This window comes from Orussus abietinus, unplaced genomic scaffold, assembly GCF_000612105.2.
Source record: "Orussus abietinus isolate OABI.00-Male unplaced genomic scaffold, Oabi_2.0 scaffold1, whole genome shotgun sequence".
NCBI lineage: Eukaryota > Metazoa > Arthropoda > Insecta > Hymenoptera > Orussidae > Orussus > Orussus abietinus.
Genome location: NW_019396017.1, coordinates 3,511,605 through 3,529,781, shown reverse-complemented (window position 1 = coordinate 3,529,781; position 18,177 = coordinate 3,511,605). Strand labels below are relative to the sequence as shown.

Sequence of the window (18,177 nt, the reverse complement as noted above, 5' to 3'; positions counted from 1 at the left end):
GGAATAAATTTTTAACGTAAGAGGGGCTAGCCGGTGCCGACCGCCCCGTAAAACAGCGGCATAGCGTAGAAAATCTTTCTGTTTGTGCGTCATTCAGCGTTACGACCTCGCATTGCGTATTTCACTTCCACTCGCGCTTCCTTTCGCTCTCTTTCTCTCTCGCAGACTCTCTTACTTCGCGCTTGTATCGGCCATTTTGAAAGTGCACCACGGGAGTCATCGCGTCACCCACGTCCCGAAAAAATCGCGAACTTCCACTCCGGTATTTCAGCATCGAGCTGGTCTCACTCGTCCGAACGGGAAGAAAAACCGTATAACGTTAAAAAAATATATATAACGCAGAATGCGTGTGGTGGTAGTAGTAACAAGAGTCATAATATATATGTATATATATAATAGCTATAATGACAAAGACAATATTAAGTGTCGCAGTATAATGTAGTTTGTATGACAATTGTTTAGTTCTTTTCATCTTTCGTGTTCCTCTTTTTCCTTTTTGCTCTCCCTCTTTCTCTCTCTCTCTCTCTTTTAATTCCTCAAAATCGAAGCACGATTCAGTAAGTTTGAATGAAAAATACAATAGTTTACGAATATTACCCACTCGCACATCGCATACACGCGCGCGCGTCCGATTCTCGCGCGTGTACGCGGACACGCACTCACGCATCGCATTCGCACACAATTATATCATATACACACACGTAGCGCGACCGGTATAACGCAAACTTAATGGTACTCGGAACACCTCGTGTTACCTAACGAGGCGGTTGTGTTGCTATCTGTTTATTATGTAAAATATTGTAAGATTATTAATATTATGTTTATCATGCCCCGACAATACGATCGGTACTTATTTTTTTCCAATTCCGTTTTTTTTTCTCTCTCGTCCGGCCCGCACACGGCGTCACACCTTAGAGAAGCCTACACCTGCCCTTCTTCTTCTTCTTTACCTGAAGACAAAGCAAATCCGTGAGAACCAGTCAGGAATTTTATATCCTATAGTGTCGGAAATGATCGAGAACGCGAGGATACCGAGGAGATTAATGTCATAAACGCTGGCCGAAAAATGGGGATAATTGTTCAAGTGTCCAAAAGTAGGACCCTTTAGTTAGACTTACTTGTAGAGCGGCTCTGGTCGCCGTTTCAAAAACTTCCCTTACTCCTTCTTTGCTTTTCGCGGAGCACTCCAAATAAGCGAAGGCATTGATTTTCTCGGCCATGGCGCGACCCTCTTCTGGCTTGACCGGTTCCTGCTTCATTTTCCCCAGTTCCTTCATGGTCTGAGGGTCATTGCGTAAATCCTTCTTGTTCCCCACGAGGATAATGGGGACGTTCGGACAAAAGTGTTTCACCTCGGGCGTCCACTTTTCAGGAATATTCTCCAAGGAATCGGGACTGTCGATCGAGAAACACATTAGAATGACATCCGTGTCCGGATAGGACAGCGGGCGCAATCTGTCGTAATCCTCTTGCCCGGCCGTGTCCCAAAGGGCTAACTCCACCTGTACAGGGAAAATGTCGAATTTAGTTACTTTTACACATTGAAGGAAAAATTAAAAAACCCATCGGACCTTCTAACTTAAACCGCAAAACGCTATGATGAATGGCTTAAACGACTAACATGGCGTACCTGTTTACCATCCACCTCGATGTCGGCCACATAGTTCTCAAAGACAGTGGGTACGTAGACTTCGGGGAATTGGTCTTTGCTAAAGACTATCAGTAAGCAAGTTTTACCGCAGGCTCCGTCGCCCACGATCACCAGCTTCTTCCGGATGGCCGCCATGAATCCTAAAAAAAGATGCGGAATAAATTAGTTATCGGGCGGAGTGAACTCTCGGAGATGAGACCTTGCGTCACAGGGGTGACACTTCAAGGGTCGCAAAAAGATTAGACTCTTGATGTACTGGTATTTACAAGTTGGCACTATTTAATATTACCGAGAGTCGCGGGCTTTCCTCTAAAGGAACGACCTTATCACTAGTCGCCTAACTTTACCCACGAGTGTAATTTACAATTGTTCTAAAACCGCCCTAAATTACATTGCATCCTCTTCCTCTTACCCAAGAAGGTTCTAAGTATGACGAAGCATTTTAAAATCTCGCTTGCAAGCGAACAACAATGTTCAAATGAAACACAGTTAATGTGCACACCATTCGAAAGCGATACGATAAAGCAAGGGTGTCCTTTTTTAATCAAAGTTTTTAATCTTAAACAGAGTGGAATAAAAATTCATTTGGTTGGAATTCCGTCTTCGACAGAACAATTTTGGATAGGAACTCTCTTTACTTTCTTTCTGGTATATGACAAAACAAATTTCCATCCAAGACAGACCCGACACCAGATTTATATATATCATACAAAATTGATCGACACAATTTTAAAGGACAATCGAATTTATGTAGTGCACATTGGACACAAATACCACAATAGGAAACAAATAAAAGCAAGAAATGTTAAATAAATAAGCATTCTACTTAACATACGCTAAGAACCGTTTTCAATTTTCACTGCAATTCGCAGTCTAATATCCTGTTTACTTATGTATCAATGATCTGTAAAACTGTCAATTGTTTACTGTTATCATTTATATCTAAGATGAAAGTATTAGCTGAGAGAGGAATGATTCCACGATGATAAAGACGGTAATGAAGTCAATGTAAAGGATTCATCGGTAGCTCAATGACAGGATCGATGTCTTTAGACTATCAAAAATTTCTAAGCTGTGACGGAGTACTTCTGGGAATAGTGGACAGTGTCGATAAGCAATATAAAACAACTCGAAAAGAACTGGTGAAAAATTTCCAAAAATGCAGGAGGCATCGGTGATTTTATTACAGCTGAGCTGATGTCTCGGCAGGTTTAGAAGTATTAAATAAATAATCCAAGGTTTTCGTATCTACGCATACCTATAAGGATTTTCCAATACAATGTGACGAGCAAATGATCAAAGTGTCGACTGCACATCTCAGGAGCGAGAGATGCAAGTAAGGACATCGATTAACCAAAATGCAAGGTGTGAATAAATTAAACGCCATTTCCCGTTAATTCCGAAGACCCAACTTGCATTTAAGAATACAACCAAATCTATTTAAATTCCAATTTGACGTGCCACCCGTATTGGCTAATATGCTAACATCTCTAACCTATATCCTGGCATAGCGACTACTTACGAGTAGATGTAAAGTAGATAGCTCTTTGCTTCTGGGAATAATTTCTGTAACTAACGAGAAAGGACTCGTCTCAAAGCAATCTACGAGGGCTAAAGCTGTTAAGGTTATGGAGACTGGGCTCGTACCTGATCCAGGGTACCCTGTATCGTCTGGACCGAGGCTTCGGCCCACAATGCATCCCATGCTTTTAGTCTTTCTTTCTCCGTCTCTGTTTTAAGTGGACATTTTATATGTTAGAACGGGTAGCGAGCTGCGAGATCAATGCAAATACCACACAACAATATTAATGTATACACAATGCATTATATTATATAGATATTTATATTCAAGTAATATTACTCCAGTATAGGAAAGCGTTATTGTTGCCAGTTTATCGATTGGTTCACCAACTGCAATCCGAGGCTTCGTTTAATTGTGAAAAGATTTATTTTGGTATATGACGTCTTGTGAAACCAATGTAGATTTTATAAAGATTGAAGTCAAAAGTAACTTAATGGAATACATATCTGCACACTGCAGAGATAAGATAAGAGTCAATTGCTCGGTGGAAGAATGTTAGTGCAGTGGTTGAAGAACAAAGAATTCTCTTAAGGAATCAAATTTCTGACAATTATCTAAACCTATTTACTCCATTGAACATCATAAAGTACGATATAGACAGGGAGCACAAGTGAAAGGAAAGTACATTTTTAATTCTCCTGAGCATTTGCACAAACGTATTACCCTTACGCAGCCGAAGTTTCTGTGCCTAAAAAAATGCAAAATATTGAATTGTACGAGTCTGAAATAAATATTAAAAAAAATTAAATATATATTTTTTTAACCGACCCATAAATCAGTAATTAATAAACAATATAGGAAACAATATACTGCTCCCAAGAATACCAATAATCATAGTTATTTACGGTTCCATACAGTTATTTTTAATACTTCCAAAAAGCAATTAATAGAATCAGCTGTAAGGTGTAGAAGAAAGTGCAAATAACGGCAAAGAAAATTGTTTCAAAATACATGCACAAGTTTAAGTTACATCGATCGTAGATATTACCAGTCATGCAATTGTTTCCGATTTACAGATCAAGGAGTTATTTTTAAATGATATGTGACAACGGGATAATTCTGCAATTGTACAAGCAAGATATACGATGCATGCTCTCAATGATACAACAAGTTTATACAGTACTTCGCCAAACAAATAAGGACTAAAAATAATACAAATATTCAAACGTTTGGAATCAAAAGGTACTGAAAAATGAGAAAATATACCGTGTTTCTTACAGACAAAAATGTATAGGTAGATATTAAATGTAAAGTAAAAAATTCAAGGTATAGACAGAAAAATAATCATATTATGACAGAAGTATAAAATTTAGATAGATGTAACTTAAAATGAATTATACCAATGGTTCTCCATCCTGTATCCCACTTAATAACAGGTGATAAAAAATACAAAAATTTCCAAATCGGAGAAGAAATTAAAAAAATAACCATTAACTGCACAAACCATTATTCTCTGCCCAAAAGTTAATCCAAAAATTTTGCTAATGACTACGAACCGTAGAATGAGAAAATAATGACCACTAATTAGACGATGCTATCTTAATAACGTCAAATAACAAGGAAGAATAAATGCCTACCGGTTGGTCGTTAGATTCGACAAATTTTTTTCGAGTGAGATTTCACAAGGTACGAAAGAGGAAGTTTGCCTTTGAATTATGGGCGTGCCGAAGAAGATGTCGTCTATCTTAAAGAGCACCGGTGGATAAGTAAGTTCCATGGAACGATCGCCAGGTTAAACAATTTTTCCCTAAAGATAACCGCAAGACATTAATTCATAGACGATACCAAACCATATAAATTTCTGTTTTCTAAGTTGCAGCAGAAAACCTCTGTAACTAAAGAACTTTCAAACGGCATCGACCAACAAAAGCATTCGACTGTGCCTATTTCTACTCGTACAATTATCGGAGTCAAAAGTCTCTCGTCGAAGAGCTTCAACGGTCGCCACAGATGGGACAACGAACTACAAAAATTCCTCCTAGAAACGAGAGATCGTGAAGTCTCGACAAGAAATCTGCCACGAGTGACAGTCCTGTGACTCGAATTCTACCACGAGAACGACCGAACGTCATATTAGAATCGGATTTGGCCTGCCATTGAACCTCTAGCCTGATGCGATATTCCTGTAGAACGCAAAGTAACTGCTAGCGAACTCGTCAGGGGCTTCCTGGGGGTCACCGCGACGAAGATAGGCCCTCGACACACCAGAGGAAGGGTCGGCGAGCACGAGAAGAGATACTGGCGTCGATATTCCTCGCTCGCGTTCAGAGGAATTTCGCCCGGACGGAAGTGCATTGCTTCGGCTTGTCTCGGAAGGGGGCAGGGTGCGCGTACTCTGGGCGAGTTTGGCAGGAGTCGAGAGCCTCGGGGAGGGTTTACTTACTGAACTAGGGGCGCCGCGTGTCGCTCGGGGAGCACTCGGACGCTCGACGGACCGCCCGGGCGGACCTTCCGGGACTAAGTAGGGGCGAGTTAGACGAAATCGGCGCAGCACCTCGGTCTCGCGGACTCGCGACGCATGGCTCGCTCGCTCGAGTACGTGCCCGGTTCGCCGAGCGAGAACGCGGCCACTGGCCCTGGGGAAACCGAGCCGGAAGCCGCAACTCACAGAACACGAAACACACGAGCACGGAACACCCGAGAGTCACTCCTGGCACCGTTATTGCGCCCAAAAATCTCTATTTACCTGAAATCTTAAGCGACAGATAGTCAAGAAAATGGCTGCCCTTCGCGGCCACACCTCAATCCGTTGAGTGTGGTGAGTGCGCTGGAAGCACCGAGACGTCTGGAGGGGGCGTCAGGGCCGACGAGAGCACCGGCGGGCCCCAGGTTTCACCCTCTGCTTATTTAAGGTAATTTAAGACCCCTTCCTCGCAAGCTGAATCTTCAAAACCGATGACTCCGTCTGAATCCCGAGGAAAAGTTAGATAAATATCGGAGTTTACATTTCGCGCCCGATTAGTGAGGTTATCTTAACAAAGAACTGTTCGAACCGAACTTACCGAAGAACGTCTCTCGCTCGTCGCCTTTCCCCGACTTAAATTCGATCATGAGTCGAAAGCTCGTGGTTACCTTCAATCGGAAAGTAAAATAGTTGTCGCCTTCGAAAAGAATTAATTATTTTTTCAACTGGCACATACCTCGAGTTTGGACAGGTTAGACGAATTGGCTTTCGTGTAGCGATGTCAGGATCGATCCTATCTATAGCGGCACCCTGCACAAATACTTTGCTCTTCTTCCTATTTTGCTCGGCAAGAGAATACATTTTTAGCGATTCAAGTTCCCAGCTAAATACACGTTTAAGAAATTTAATGTATCCATATTAACTGACTCGGAATATTTACCAAGCATGGATACTCTCTCACTCGTTTGCATTTTTCTCTTTATTGTTATTATTGAGTATTCTTACGCGTACATGATATCTAGTTATCGAACACTGATTCTGTCTTTCTTTGCTTTTTGTCCTTTATTGTTTTTACCTTGTATCCAAAAGGACATGACTTGTTATACATTATATGAAATTCCATGTTAAATTATCGCTAAGATCGGTTAAATGTTACTATACGTCAACGAGATCTCGTACGACACTTTATTATGCAAAAATGCCGAAAGATCGCTGACGTTATTTCAACTTTGCAAATCATGCAGGCAGTACAGGACATGTTACTTGGAAGAGCACGTGTACCTCGTTATCCCCTAATTCATTTTATGATTTATATGTACAATCAATTTGTAGTATTATTACAAATTAACGTTTTGACAAAATCCAGCTGTTGTTTTCAAGAACAGGCAATGAAATCTAAGTTTCTTTGGGGAAAGATATGACATAGTCTTTCACAGCCATGGTTTATGAAGATTTAATTGAAAAGAAATACTATAAGGATTCTTTTAATTTTATGACATTCAAAATTGTCGTATTCTTCCTTTTTATACATTTCTATGTACATGAAAATTGCAGGAACCCTGTAACATTGATTTTAAAAAAAAGTATGAGTTTTAGCATTGCAGATTAGTCTTTGTAACTACCGATTCAAAAGGAAAGAACATGAGAAGTTGAAATATATCAAAAGTAGCAGGACATGATTGTTTATTTATTGAAGAAATTATATCATATGTAGTAAATTTTTATCCATCATCGTTACTCTTTTTATGGAATTATTACATATCAAGGTTTTGTATGATATATCTTATTTTAAAAACTTTAATATTTATACCTTAGATTTCATTACTTTTTCTAGAGGCAGCACCTGGGTCTCACATCATCTTACACGTTGTAATGCTACTACGTGTGCATTATTACAGGATATAAAGTTTGATTACATTTCTGTAAATAAAACTGCACCAATCTACAAAACCCATATAAAGAACTGAATTTGATAATTTGCCCGACAGCTTTGTAATATTCTAAGATGTCCCACGATTGTTTGTATTGTCAACCGAAGATCACTTTATACGTATAGAATTATAATAATATGAACTATATATTTCATCTGGCGTTTTCGTAAAATTGCATGTTGTCCTCGACGCGAATCTCCATAGATCAGAACTTGTACATCAGGCTTCGCTGGTTTTTAGCGGGATTTTCAACTTCTACTCATGAATAATTGTCTCAAGCAGTCTTTTAAGAAAGTTCGACCACTAGCGCGTAAACTGTTTATCATAATTCCGAGGACACAATTGCAGGTTACACGTGGCGCATATACGTATCAAACTTGAGTCAGAAGGTGCAGTACAACTCGACAACAGAGGCATCTTTCGGTAGCACTGTAGAAAATAATATCCCTCTTTTTTCTTCCTTCAGTTCTGCGGCGGAGGCTGCGAATCATCGGCATTTCTTCCCATTTGACGCCGCAATGATTCCATTAATTCTGGATTCGCAGTTTGCATTTGTTGTGCTAATTGTTGGCCCCTAAAACAAAGTTTACAAAGGTTGTAAAAAATTATTTAAGAAGACATACAGATATCAAAATATTTTATACATAGAATACTCACACTTCAATTAAAACATCCATTCGACTTCCCTGCTCCACGTCTCTACTCATAAAGTTGCTTACTAAATTTTGCATTGTAGGATCAGTCAGCATTTGATGTGCCATATTCATTAAAGTAGAATTATTCAATAGCGACCTAAGATCCATACCCGAAACTGCACCTCCGCTACCTCCTAAACCCATGTTACCAACTCCTTGTTGAGTCAATTTTTCTTCGGCAAGTTGTATATTATTCTTGTAGCCTTCATTATCGGGCTCCATTTCCAAGGCCTTTTGATAACATTCTTTCGCTTCCCTGTACCTTTCCAAGCTGGCATAAGCTATTCCCAAACGTCCATAAGCTTTGCTGTAGGAGGGATCGATGGCTAAAGCTGTGCGGCTGTCTTTAATTGCATCGTCGTATTTACCAAGCTTATGCTGGACAGCAGCGCGATTACAGTAGTAAACTGCATTTCGTCCATCTAGTTCAATTGCTCTACATAAACATAAATTGCCCTGAATATTTAGTTAATATATATTTACTGTAGTTACGATACTAAAAAAAAATGTAAGTGGAAATTAATCTGTGATGAAAAGGAAAACATGTTTCCTCTGATAAATCTAATTAGAAATATAGAAAAATTGGTTTTACACACTTGGTATAATTTGCTAAAGCCTCCAAATATCTTTCGGCTTTCATCAAAGCGTTTCCTTCATTTTTTAGTCGTTCTGCTTCAGCATGGGCTTCTGGAGTAGGTTCTGAACCAAAGACTGGTTGTGAACTTTCAATTGCTGCTTTATATATATCAAATAAATTGATATTTTGAGCAGCATCCGATGCTTGCACCTCATATGCACTTTCTAAACACTGAATAGCGACTTCAAGACTCTCCCGAGAATCTGCCGTTAGATCACCATCCTCTAACTGACGTGTTAAAAAGTGAATAATCGAGGCAATTAAACCTTTCACAGCCATCTTCAATATTTTGCCTCGATCCTATAAATAAGAATAAATATTTGTTCATTAAAGTCATTAAAATATAATCATCGTAAACTTTTTAACCTATATTCCAAAGGAAAAGTAACAAAATCCTTCTAATTTATACAATTGAAAACAAATATTTGTTTAATTGTTACAATATCATCTGATTCGACTTAAAATTGAACAAAAATGGAGGATTGAAATGAAGTCTTAAAATGGTTAAAATCATCAGGAATGTACTCAATCGTTTTAATCTCAATTAGAATTCATGTTAATGACAGTGCAAAGGCAGAAATAACTAGTCTAACCTAAATTGGACGACAAATTAGACGATTGGTAATCGAATTATTTCAACTTCGAATTATTTGCCAATTCGGCAAGTGTATGTACTCATGCAGTTTGTTCTTGACAGTTTTCCTTTACACGTTGAGTTAAGAAACTTGCATGCGGCAACGACTAACCTCTTCGAACGATCCTCCGTTCGTATTCAATCAACAGAAATTCCGAGTTACAATTAAACCGATTTATTCGAGATTTTTCAGTTCTCCGATTTATTTCCTGCTCTCTTCTAGACAACCCAACGAGGTTCGGCCACAGGCACGAGGAAGTTCGGCCAGATTCACTTCTAGTTTCCGTAAAGTTCAGGGAATCCTAACGGCGTTGTCATCTCATTCTTTCTCACTCGCGCTGCTATATCACTGAATATGTCCCGTCTCTCTTACGATCTTCTACACGTAGTATAAAGAATTTCAGAGAGAATTTATTTAGCGGCTCCAAAGATTAGGTGAGTTGTCGTTTCTTGTCGGTAACTTATCGACCGTTGTGAAGACTTTAATAACAATGGCGGCCGATAGGGGTGCTGGTTGTAAATGAACTACGTTAGACTAAACATTTGAATAAGTTGAATAATACACGTAAAATACATGACATAAATATATTACATTCCATATGTACAGTTATACAATCGCATGCATTTTCAGTAAAAATTCAGACTCGTGTAAATTTAACAATGTTCACGTGAACGAATTACATTAGAGATTCTCGAAGATTATAAAATAATATAACATCACATTCACGGTAATATCTACCGAAATTTACAAAATACTTGGTATTGTATAATTTACGATATTTATCTATTTCTACATTGTAGAGGAATTATTTATTCAGGGTGGCCCCTGATAGAGGACTCTAAGAATACTACTGTTCGTTTTTGTACCTGCGAACATGTATCGCCGCTCTTTGAAATTAAATGGTACCATTGTTTGAATGCCATCTCTCCAGTGATGTGATTTCAATTGAAACTTCTGAAAGTTAAAGAACATATTAAAGTTGAGTATGATTTCTAAGACTTGACTCACTTCGACAGAAATTGACTTACTCCTAAGAGCATGTACTCATAAATGAAGACTTGCCCGTTCCCCGTTATCAAAATTACATAAGCATCACTGTTACCAAATTCTGTAAGCACAAATGAGATGTATCAAATTTGTTAAAATATCATTACTTATTTTTATGTCCTAAATGATTATGAATTTCTACGTACCGCCTGCATAAAAAACTTCAATGCCGCTAATAGGGTTGCCAAGATAAAGACTTTGAAAGCTGTAGAAATTGTCAGATTTCATATCGTATCGAAAAATTTGAGCAGAGTTAGTTGACGGATCGTCTAAAACGACGAAGTAATCTCTACCATATACTACATTCTTCACAAAACGACTGCCGCCGGTTGCAAAGGTTCTCAGTAACTGAAACTAAAAACAACGATCAAGTTTCAGAAAAATTAAATTCAGCAACAAGTTTTTAAAGATTTATCGTATTTTATTCCTAACGTGTATTTTCATTCAAAAATTCAACGTGTTCAATCCAATTCATAACGTGCTTTTAATATGTTCTATTTCCAAAAATTATAAAAGGACATACCTGAGCTACGCCAGGCTGGTATTTATAAAGAAGAGATTCAGCAAGATATCCAGCACATCCTATTAAGAGATAAGCTCCGCGATCAGGAATTTTGAACAGGTCAACAGCCCATACTCCATCATTTACAATTTCTTGCACGAAAGATATTTTGTCCTCCATTAAGTTTAATGCATATATCAAAACGTGTGATTGATTTTCTTGTCTTGCATTATAGTACACAGCAAGCACGATGTATACAATATCTGAAAATTGATCACGTCAGCTGTCGACATTTTATTTATTGTATCACTTTATAGAATGAATATTGTAGCAATTTAAAAACATACCATTGTACGTAAATACCTTAACATCGCTTAAGTATCCTTCTACTGTGGTGGATCTTCTTTTTATGATTTCTGCTAAATTATAATCGTCGTCTTCTAATTTGACCCACGAAATTGTAGTACTTTCATTTTTCAAGTTTTTTCCTGTACAGTAGACACTCCTTGAAACTGCATTCGTTGCAACATTTATTCCAAAAGCATTGTTCGGCTGGTAGAAGTTGAATACGATCTGAGGACTATTCATTGACCACACATTGCAATCCTTTTCCGAAATTTCAGCAAAATACTGAATTCTACAAGAACAAATATCTGGCAAACCGCAGTGACTTCCATTTTTTTGGCCAAACATGCTGAGCCTGGTAATTGTTTCCATTTGAATGACATCAACCTTTTGAATATTTGGCACCTCAATTACTAAATTCTTTTCACTGTCTAAATAAAAGAAACGATTAGACAAGTGCTGAGAAATATTCCACGACCGCAACACCATGGCATCAATTAACGCTTCCCTTTCTTTCAGTACTTGGACAGCTTCCTCAACTTGGACACTTTGGTTTCCAATTATATTGTGCAAATTTATTCCATTGATTAAGCCAGATATACTTGCGTTTGTTATTTCTACGGGTGTCTCGAAGACCTGAGAATAAAAACCAAGAAAAAGTACATAATTCAATTAGATGTAACATATTATATATACATGGACGAGTATTGACGATATATTTTGCTTCACTACTTACAATGTCTCCATAAATATCAACGTTCTCATCATTAAAAACTCCCTTGATAAACTCTTCTGCCAAATTTACATTATTTACCATCTCAGCAAATAAATCACCCTGAACAATAAGGTTTTCAGAAAACGTGGTTGAACCAGAAATTATCTGCTCTTCTTTGCTACCATTAATGAACAATTCGCTTGGTATGATCTTGTTAATGGATACCGCTGTCATTTTCTCTACGAATAAGTTGAAAAATATTTAACACTTGTATATCATACATAAATATATCTAATATGTAGCAGTAGAGAACAGTACGTTGGAAAGTAATTTTATAATAGTTATTCTTACTTGTAACGTCCACTTGGTCATTGAACTGCACATCGCCAAAAACATCATGGTTTCCACGAAGAGTTACTCTATTATTTATAAAATCATCAAATTTTATTCCATCTAATGTTTCTAAGGTAACAGAATCTCGAACGATGAGGTGCTCAAAGACAGTTGTGTTTGGTAAAGTGTCAGATGATATCATGAGACCTTTTACAGGCGATCCGTGCACGCTGTCCTTTACGATAAATTTATTAGCAGTGATATCTTGTAAGAACGTCGTTTTTCCCACCACTGTTTCATTACTGAATTTTCGAACAATAGATGAATTCAAATGCTGCATATTAAAAGTGTTGACGAAAGCAATGTCGATGTTACTGTCTACATTTAAGGAGTTCACAGTGACACCTTGCTTAAATATCTTCTGACCTCCAATTGTTAATGGGCCGTCTCCAGAAATGACGGCATCTGACATTATTTTCAGAATATTAAGATGACCAAGATCTCCAGTACTACTAAAGGCCGAAGAAATTGCAACATTGCCATCAAATGTGACTTCTCCACCAATGTGCTGATTTGTATCCTTCGTCACAGCATTTTCAAAAAGATGTGTTAAACTATTGGATTTTTTCAATGGTTCCTTCCAAGACATATTTCCAAATACAGTTAAGTTCGACACTCTTGATATTGGAAGATACTGAGACTCCTGATAAAGCTGAAAACAATTTTTTAAATGATATAACAATATTAAAATATTATCTTTGATCGGTAAAATAGTGATTGATTAAAGTACCTGTGTAATATTATTGTTATTTATATGTCTTACAGATACATCATCCTTGACAGATAAATTTAAAAAAGTAACATTCCCTTCGAAAATCAGTGGTCCGTCCGCAAAAATCAATTTCGCGACATCCTGTTGATTTATGCGTTTCGTATTGAGATTGTGAGTTTTTAGCATCTGAATAGAAACGCTTCCTGGTATTTTTTGAGGCCGAGACTTAGAGAAACTATTTTGTACCAAGTACTCTAAGTTGACACTTTGCAATTGGTTGACCGTCAAGTTACCGTGAATAACTATATTGTCAAAAATTGTGTTTTGAGAGGGTACAACGATTTCATTTCGTGCTAGATTCCGCAAATATTGTGTCACGTTATCGTTGTTTATGTAATTAACGACCATTTCATCTTCCACCTCTAAAGATCCATCGATACTTAAATGTTGTAGCTTCCCCATATCTATTGTATTGACCAAATTAGACAAGTCTGTGAATCTGATATCGTCTATTTCATGGACATGAAGCTTATCAACTTGAAGCTGTGGTAGGGTAAGATTACCCATTTTGTAACTTTCATTTAGGAATAGTGTTTGTTCCATAATATCAGATATATTAAATCCATTAAAAAGTTGAAAGCTTAAGTCTTGTACAAGAATCGTATCGTTCACCACAATCCGTTTGAAGGTACGATTATTCAAATGCAATGGTGAGGTGGCTTCTATTAGATCATTCATCGATATACTGTTGAATACCTCAGCATATAAATTTTCAACGAATAATCCTTCCAGTTGTAACGGTTCGTTAACAACGATGGAATCATCATTAAATACAAAACCATTTGATCCAGCATCAGAAGCCAACAGTGAACCAATTCTTAGGTTTTCGAAATGTAAATGGCTGAGAAGGTCCGGAATTTCTTTTGCTGTCGTGTATATAAATTCATTTTCAGTATGCCCGTTCAAGTATGTTGCATTTAGATCATCGATAGTAACCCCATTTTCAAAGACTACTATGTTGTTTATCGTCTGATCCGTTGATTTTGTCCAGCTTGAATCAAATAATGATTCGATACTTATTTTAGATTCATTAAGGATAAGAGAACCTTTTTGTTCAAAGGTAACATTATTGACAAATAGGTCTCCTAAAATTGTAACGTCGTCATAAACTTGAACAGGCGGCGCTATGGGCAATTGAGTATCGCTGTTAACAGCGAGGACCTCTGTCACTCTCAGTTTTCCTATTGTCACTTGGCCTGAAATTGAATATTAATAACAGCATAAAAACTGCAATTTAAGGATTGCTTTTACTATTCGAAATGTCATGTTTTACCTTTCACTATATTTTCTTTTGACTTTCTAGCAGCCTCTGAAACTGGAACTCCGTTTACGGTATCAGCAATGAGATCAGTAACGTTAAGAGATTTGATGAAAACATTTTTTAAATTTTGTACCGTAGTTCTAGTAATAAGTTCAGCTGCCGGAATTTCATTCAAAGTCTGTGTTGTGAAATCTACCACTTGCAATAATCCCGTGTACGTAACGTTTCCTATAAAAAAAAATGATTTCTGTTTACAGCTGAATACCCTTCCCTCCAATTTTGTTTTATCGTACCTTTGATGTGCTGCTGATATCCAAATATGAACAAGTCATTCAAAAATGCATTTACGTTTAATCGATTCAATTTTTCCACTCCTAAATTACCTAACGAAAGATCTGATTGTACCAAGATCGTATCGTTTTGGATATCGATGTTTGCACCTTGTTCGTTAATGAGAGTACTCATCGTGTCGTTTTCCAATTGCCAATCTGAAACATTATTTTATATGTTTCATTCGCGCATTGATATATGACGGACTGAAACTTGAATTGTTTCAAAAATTAATGTTAAAACATACAATTGAAGGGAATTCCACACAACGAGTCTACAGACAATTCGTGTACGGTTAACAGCCTTCCGCGTAACGGGCTTGAAAAGGTTTGTGGTTTTCTGGATGATATGGCGTCTGTTACATTCACTGCTTTATGATTTAGAGAATCAGTGTGTAGCGAATTTATAGAGAGTTCCTTGAAAAAAACATCGGATTCAACCGTAATATTTCCTATTAAAATATTTGATTTTCCATACTGGAGTGTTTTTTCGGAACTCTTTAAACACTGACTCGCAAAGGAGCTGAGATTTGTAAAACGACGTTCTATATCTTCGGGTGTTATCGCCGCGGGGTTGGACATTATTATGTTGGAAATGTTCCCAGCCTCTATGATCAAATTATTGACAGATAAAGGTACAGGTATGCTGACATTTTCGGCAGATGGATAAATGGAAGGCCATAAGTGCAGAATGCTTTCGATTTTTGAGGTCGTGTTTTCTAGGAGGTCAGAGAGTTCTGTCAAACACGTGACTGCAACGTCGACTTGTTTCGTTACATTTTCTGCAAGAAAGAAATGTTTATCAAGTTACATTCGTTACTTGGAATTTTTGAAAGGTATCTACATTATTAATAAATACGTATTTACACGATTAATATTTATTACCTTGAACAGACTTTTTGATCTCCAATCTCCATGGCTCAACCTGGTACATAGTAAAATTCATGGTGACCAGCACCAAAGTAATGTTCAATCCTTCTGCCCAAACTCCCATATCGACGATTCTTTCTCTGTATATCACGTCACACAGTTCTAGACGTGAGTAAGCCACATGCATAAATTTGTATAGTTGTAGAGAGTTCTGAAATTCAAACAAGAGAGTAATTCAGGTCTATAATAAAAATGAATTCTCCATTATGCGACAAATCTAAAAATGTATTTTGAAGAATGTAAAAGTTTACCCCGCGGGAGACGAAGAAAAATGTATCATCGGCGACGTGAAGGATTTTGACCAGACTCGCTGATTGGATGTCTGGGACTTTCATCCAATTCAATAATTCTCTTCCTGAAATGTATATACTTATAAATAATGGCTTGCAATACGACTCCATGATTATACGAAATTTAACGAACCATCCCACCAGTACACTTCACTCGGGGCCGCTTCATTTACTACAAGCAAAAAATTGTAACCCCCGTGGGAATAACTTTCAATAAAAACAGGTCCATCGGTAGCGAGGTATTGTATTCTCTCGGCGTAATTGTGTTTAAAGACGAAGACCTCAGAACCTATTTTTGGATTTCCTCTGAGATTTTGTGCAAAAACAATAATCGTGGAACGTTTGTGTCTCAACGTTGTTACGGATACTGCACCGGTTGTCAGTACATCGCAGGTAATGTCCATGTAAGTGCCAGTCCAATGGTAAATTCTGAAAAATTTTGCCATATTCCGTAACGTGACTCTAAGAAAATATAACTTGTAAAACGGGTAAATATGTTACTTACGTAGAAGGTATCGGAAATTGATCGGCATTGTCGGCAATGACAAGGTAGAGACGATTGGATTGAATAAAGAAAGCCGCATCCGTAGGTAGACCTACGTGTCGGATATTTTGTCGATGTATCAAGTTAAAATCATCTTGACTGGTATAAATGCAGCATGACCCCATTTCATGACATATTAAGAAGTACATTACCGATTTCCATTTAATGCTCTGAAATTATATACTTTTGTTGCGGAGTTACGGTACAATGTGGAAATTGTTATAAATTTTCGATACCATTATGGCCCAACTTACTCGGACAAATTTGACAACGTTTTCTTGACGAATTACTGCAATTTCATTTAACGTGGAGTTTCTTCGTGGAGAAGTGTCCAAGGCAATAGATAGAATACGATGATCATCCAAAATAAATGTTTTGTCGAACATATTGATCGCCATCGGATGCTTAGTGCTTAATGGATCCCTCCATAATCGTTCGCATTGTATATTGTATGTTTTGATTACCACTGAGGATATTCGAATAATTGCATTGGACAATTAATTTTTTATTAGAAAGTTTTATAAACGATTGCATATCGGAAACTACCTGGTTCCGCTTCTTGTATGTAAGCTTTGGCAATTTGAACCTTCGTTGCCTTTAATCGTTCGTCTATGTATTCCTTAGTAGTTGCAGTTGGAAATACATTATATGCTATTGTCTGAGAAACGGCAGCCAGGATAATCTGTGAATCCAAAGATGCTCAGAAAAGTAACAAAACCATTAATCGTTTATTCAGGACCGTTGGTATCGTGATTACGTCTCTAATTAATTGTACAACCCCTATATAGTCCAATAGTTTCCAGAAATGTAATTTGTAGTACTAATGAAATATTGATAAAATGAAATAGCTGGTGCATACAAAAGTTGTATAAATTCGCAATTTTTAAAAATCGCCCCCGTTATAAATGTACGTAAATACAATTTACCGAAAATAGGAAGCCGTCCATCGTGATGCCACGGTCTTTTGACTTCTGACACGAGTAAGAGACTCATTTCTATTTACATTACAGTCATACCAGCAAGTAGATCTAATCGGAAACACAAAAACTACTCAATACGTGCGCGTCACGAAAGAGAACCTGCAGGAGGAACTAGTTAATAGCTCGAATTATTACATTTTGCTGTATCTACATTTAGTTTTGCAAAAGCATTTAAAATACATTAATTTCTCAATACCTTTAAAACCTGTGTTATTATAATAAATGTCTTTCATTCGCTGCTTATCGTTATCTACCGTTGTTTCGGTTAACTCTTGAAAATATCATCGGATGAGCGCACCCGAATATTTTGAAAAATCCGCGCCTATAATCATTCCAATCGTTGAGGAAAAAACCGATACACAACAGTTCTCCAAACGACCGATTTGAACGAATTCGATAAGGGCGCCATTTTGAAAAGATCGCTAACGGTTTCAGTCGGTCGCCGGCAGATGGCGCCGCGAAGGCTCGGCGGGGCACGGCAGGGCACACGGACGCCCCCTCGCTAGTCATAATTTAGTAGCATAAGACCCCGTC

General features: G+C 37.6%; 3 protein-coding genes across 8 annotated transcripts; all 3 read right to left on the bottom strand.

The window, feature by feature from the left end:
* Positions 1-377: 377 nt before the first annotated feature.
* On the bottom strand, positions 378-6,382 carry LOC105698070 (ras-like GTP-binding protein Rho1). Of its 4 annotated transcripts, XM_023434702.1 has the most exons (6): positions 6,236-6,382; positions 5,920-6,138; positions 3,299-3,381; positions 1,631-1,791; positions 1,119-1,502; positions 378-950 (listed from the first exon to the last, which is right to left on the bottom strand). In XM_023434702.1, the coding sequence occupies exons 3-6, from the start codon at positions 3,354-3,356 to the stop codon at positions 912-914; spliced, it is 642 nt and encodes a 213-aa protein (XP_023290470.1). In that variant the 5' UTR covers positions 3,357-3,381; positions 5,920-6,138; positions 6,236-6,382; the 3' UTR covers positions 378-911. The 4 variants fall into 4 exon arrangements, with proteins under 4 accessions (XP_023290470.1, XP_012277404.1, XP_012277403.1 ...); XM_012421981.2 differs by lacking the exon at positions 3,299-3,381 and having other exon boundaries at positions 6,236-6,380; XM_012421980.2 differs by lacking the exons at positions 5,920-6,138; positions 6,236-6,382 and adding an exon at positions 3,513-3,661.
* A 291-nt stretch (positions 6,383-6,673) lies between these two features.
* Positions 6,674-9,946, bottom strand: LOC105698212 (small glutamine-rich tetratricopeptide repeat-containing protein alpha). Of its 3 annotated transcripts, XM_012422263.2 has the most exons (5): positions 9,647-9,946; positions 8,860-9,200; positions 8,374-8,699; positions 8,226-8,286; positions 6,674-8,142 (listed from the first exon to the last, which is right to left on the bottom strand). In XM_012422263.2, exons 2-5 carry the CDS (start codon positions 9,177-9,179, stop codon positions 8,031-8,033), a joined length of 819 nt encoding a protein of 272 aa, XP_012277686.1. In that variant the 5' UTR covers positions 9,180-9,200; positions 9,647-9,946; the 3' UTR covers positions 6,674-8,030. The 3 variants fall into 3 exon arrangements, with proteins under 3 accessions (XP_012277686.1, XP_012277684.1, XP_012277685.1); XM_012422261.2 differs by having other exon boundaries at positions 8,226-8,699; positions 9,647-9,942; XM_012422262.2 differs by lacking the exon at positions 9,647-9,946 and adding an exon at positions 9,494-9,613 and having other exon boundaries at positions 8,226-8,699.
* A 169-nt stretch (positions 9,947-10,115) lies between these two features.
* On the bottom strand, positions 10,116-17,643 carry LOC105698191. The gene is made up of 18 exons (XM_012422226.2): positions 17,590-17,643; positions 17,210-17,345; positions 16,918-17,129; positions 16,625-16,833; positions 16,253-16,548; positions 16,081-16,184; positions 15,785-15,980; positions 15,148-15,681; positions 14,864-15,058; positions 14,583-14,798; positions 13,268-14,505; positions 12,496-13,189; positions 12,166-12,383; positions 11,432-12,065; positions 11,106-11,347; positions 10,729-10,936; positions 10,564-10,643; positions 10,116-10,489 (listed from the first exon to the last, which is right to left on the bottom strand). Exons 1-18 carry the CDS (start codon positions 17,608-17,610, stop codon positions 10,349-10,351), a joined length of 5,574 nt encoding a protein of 1,857 aa, XP_012277649.1. The 5' UTR covers positions 17,611-17,643; the 3' UTR covers positions 10,116-10,348.
* Between the last annotated feature and the right edge of the window lie 534 nt (positions 17,644-18,177).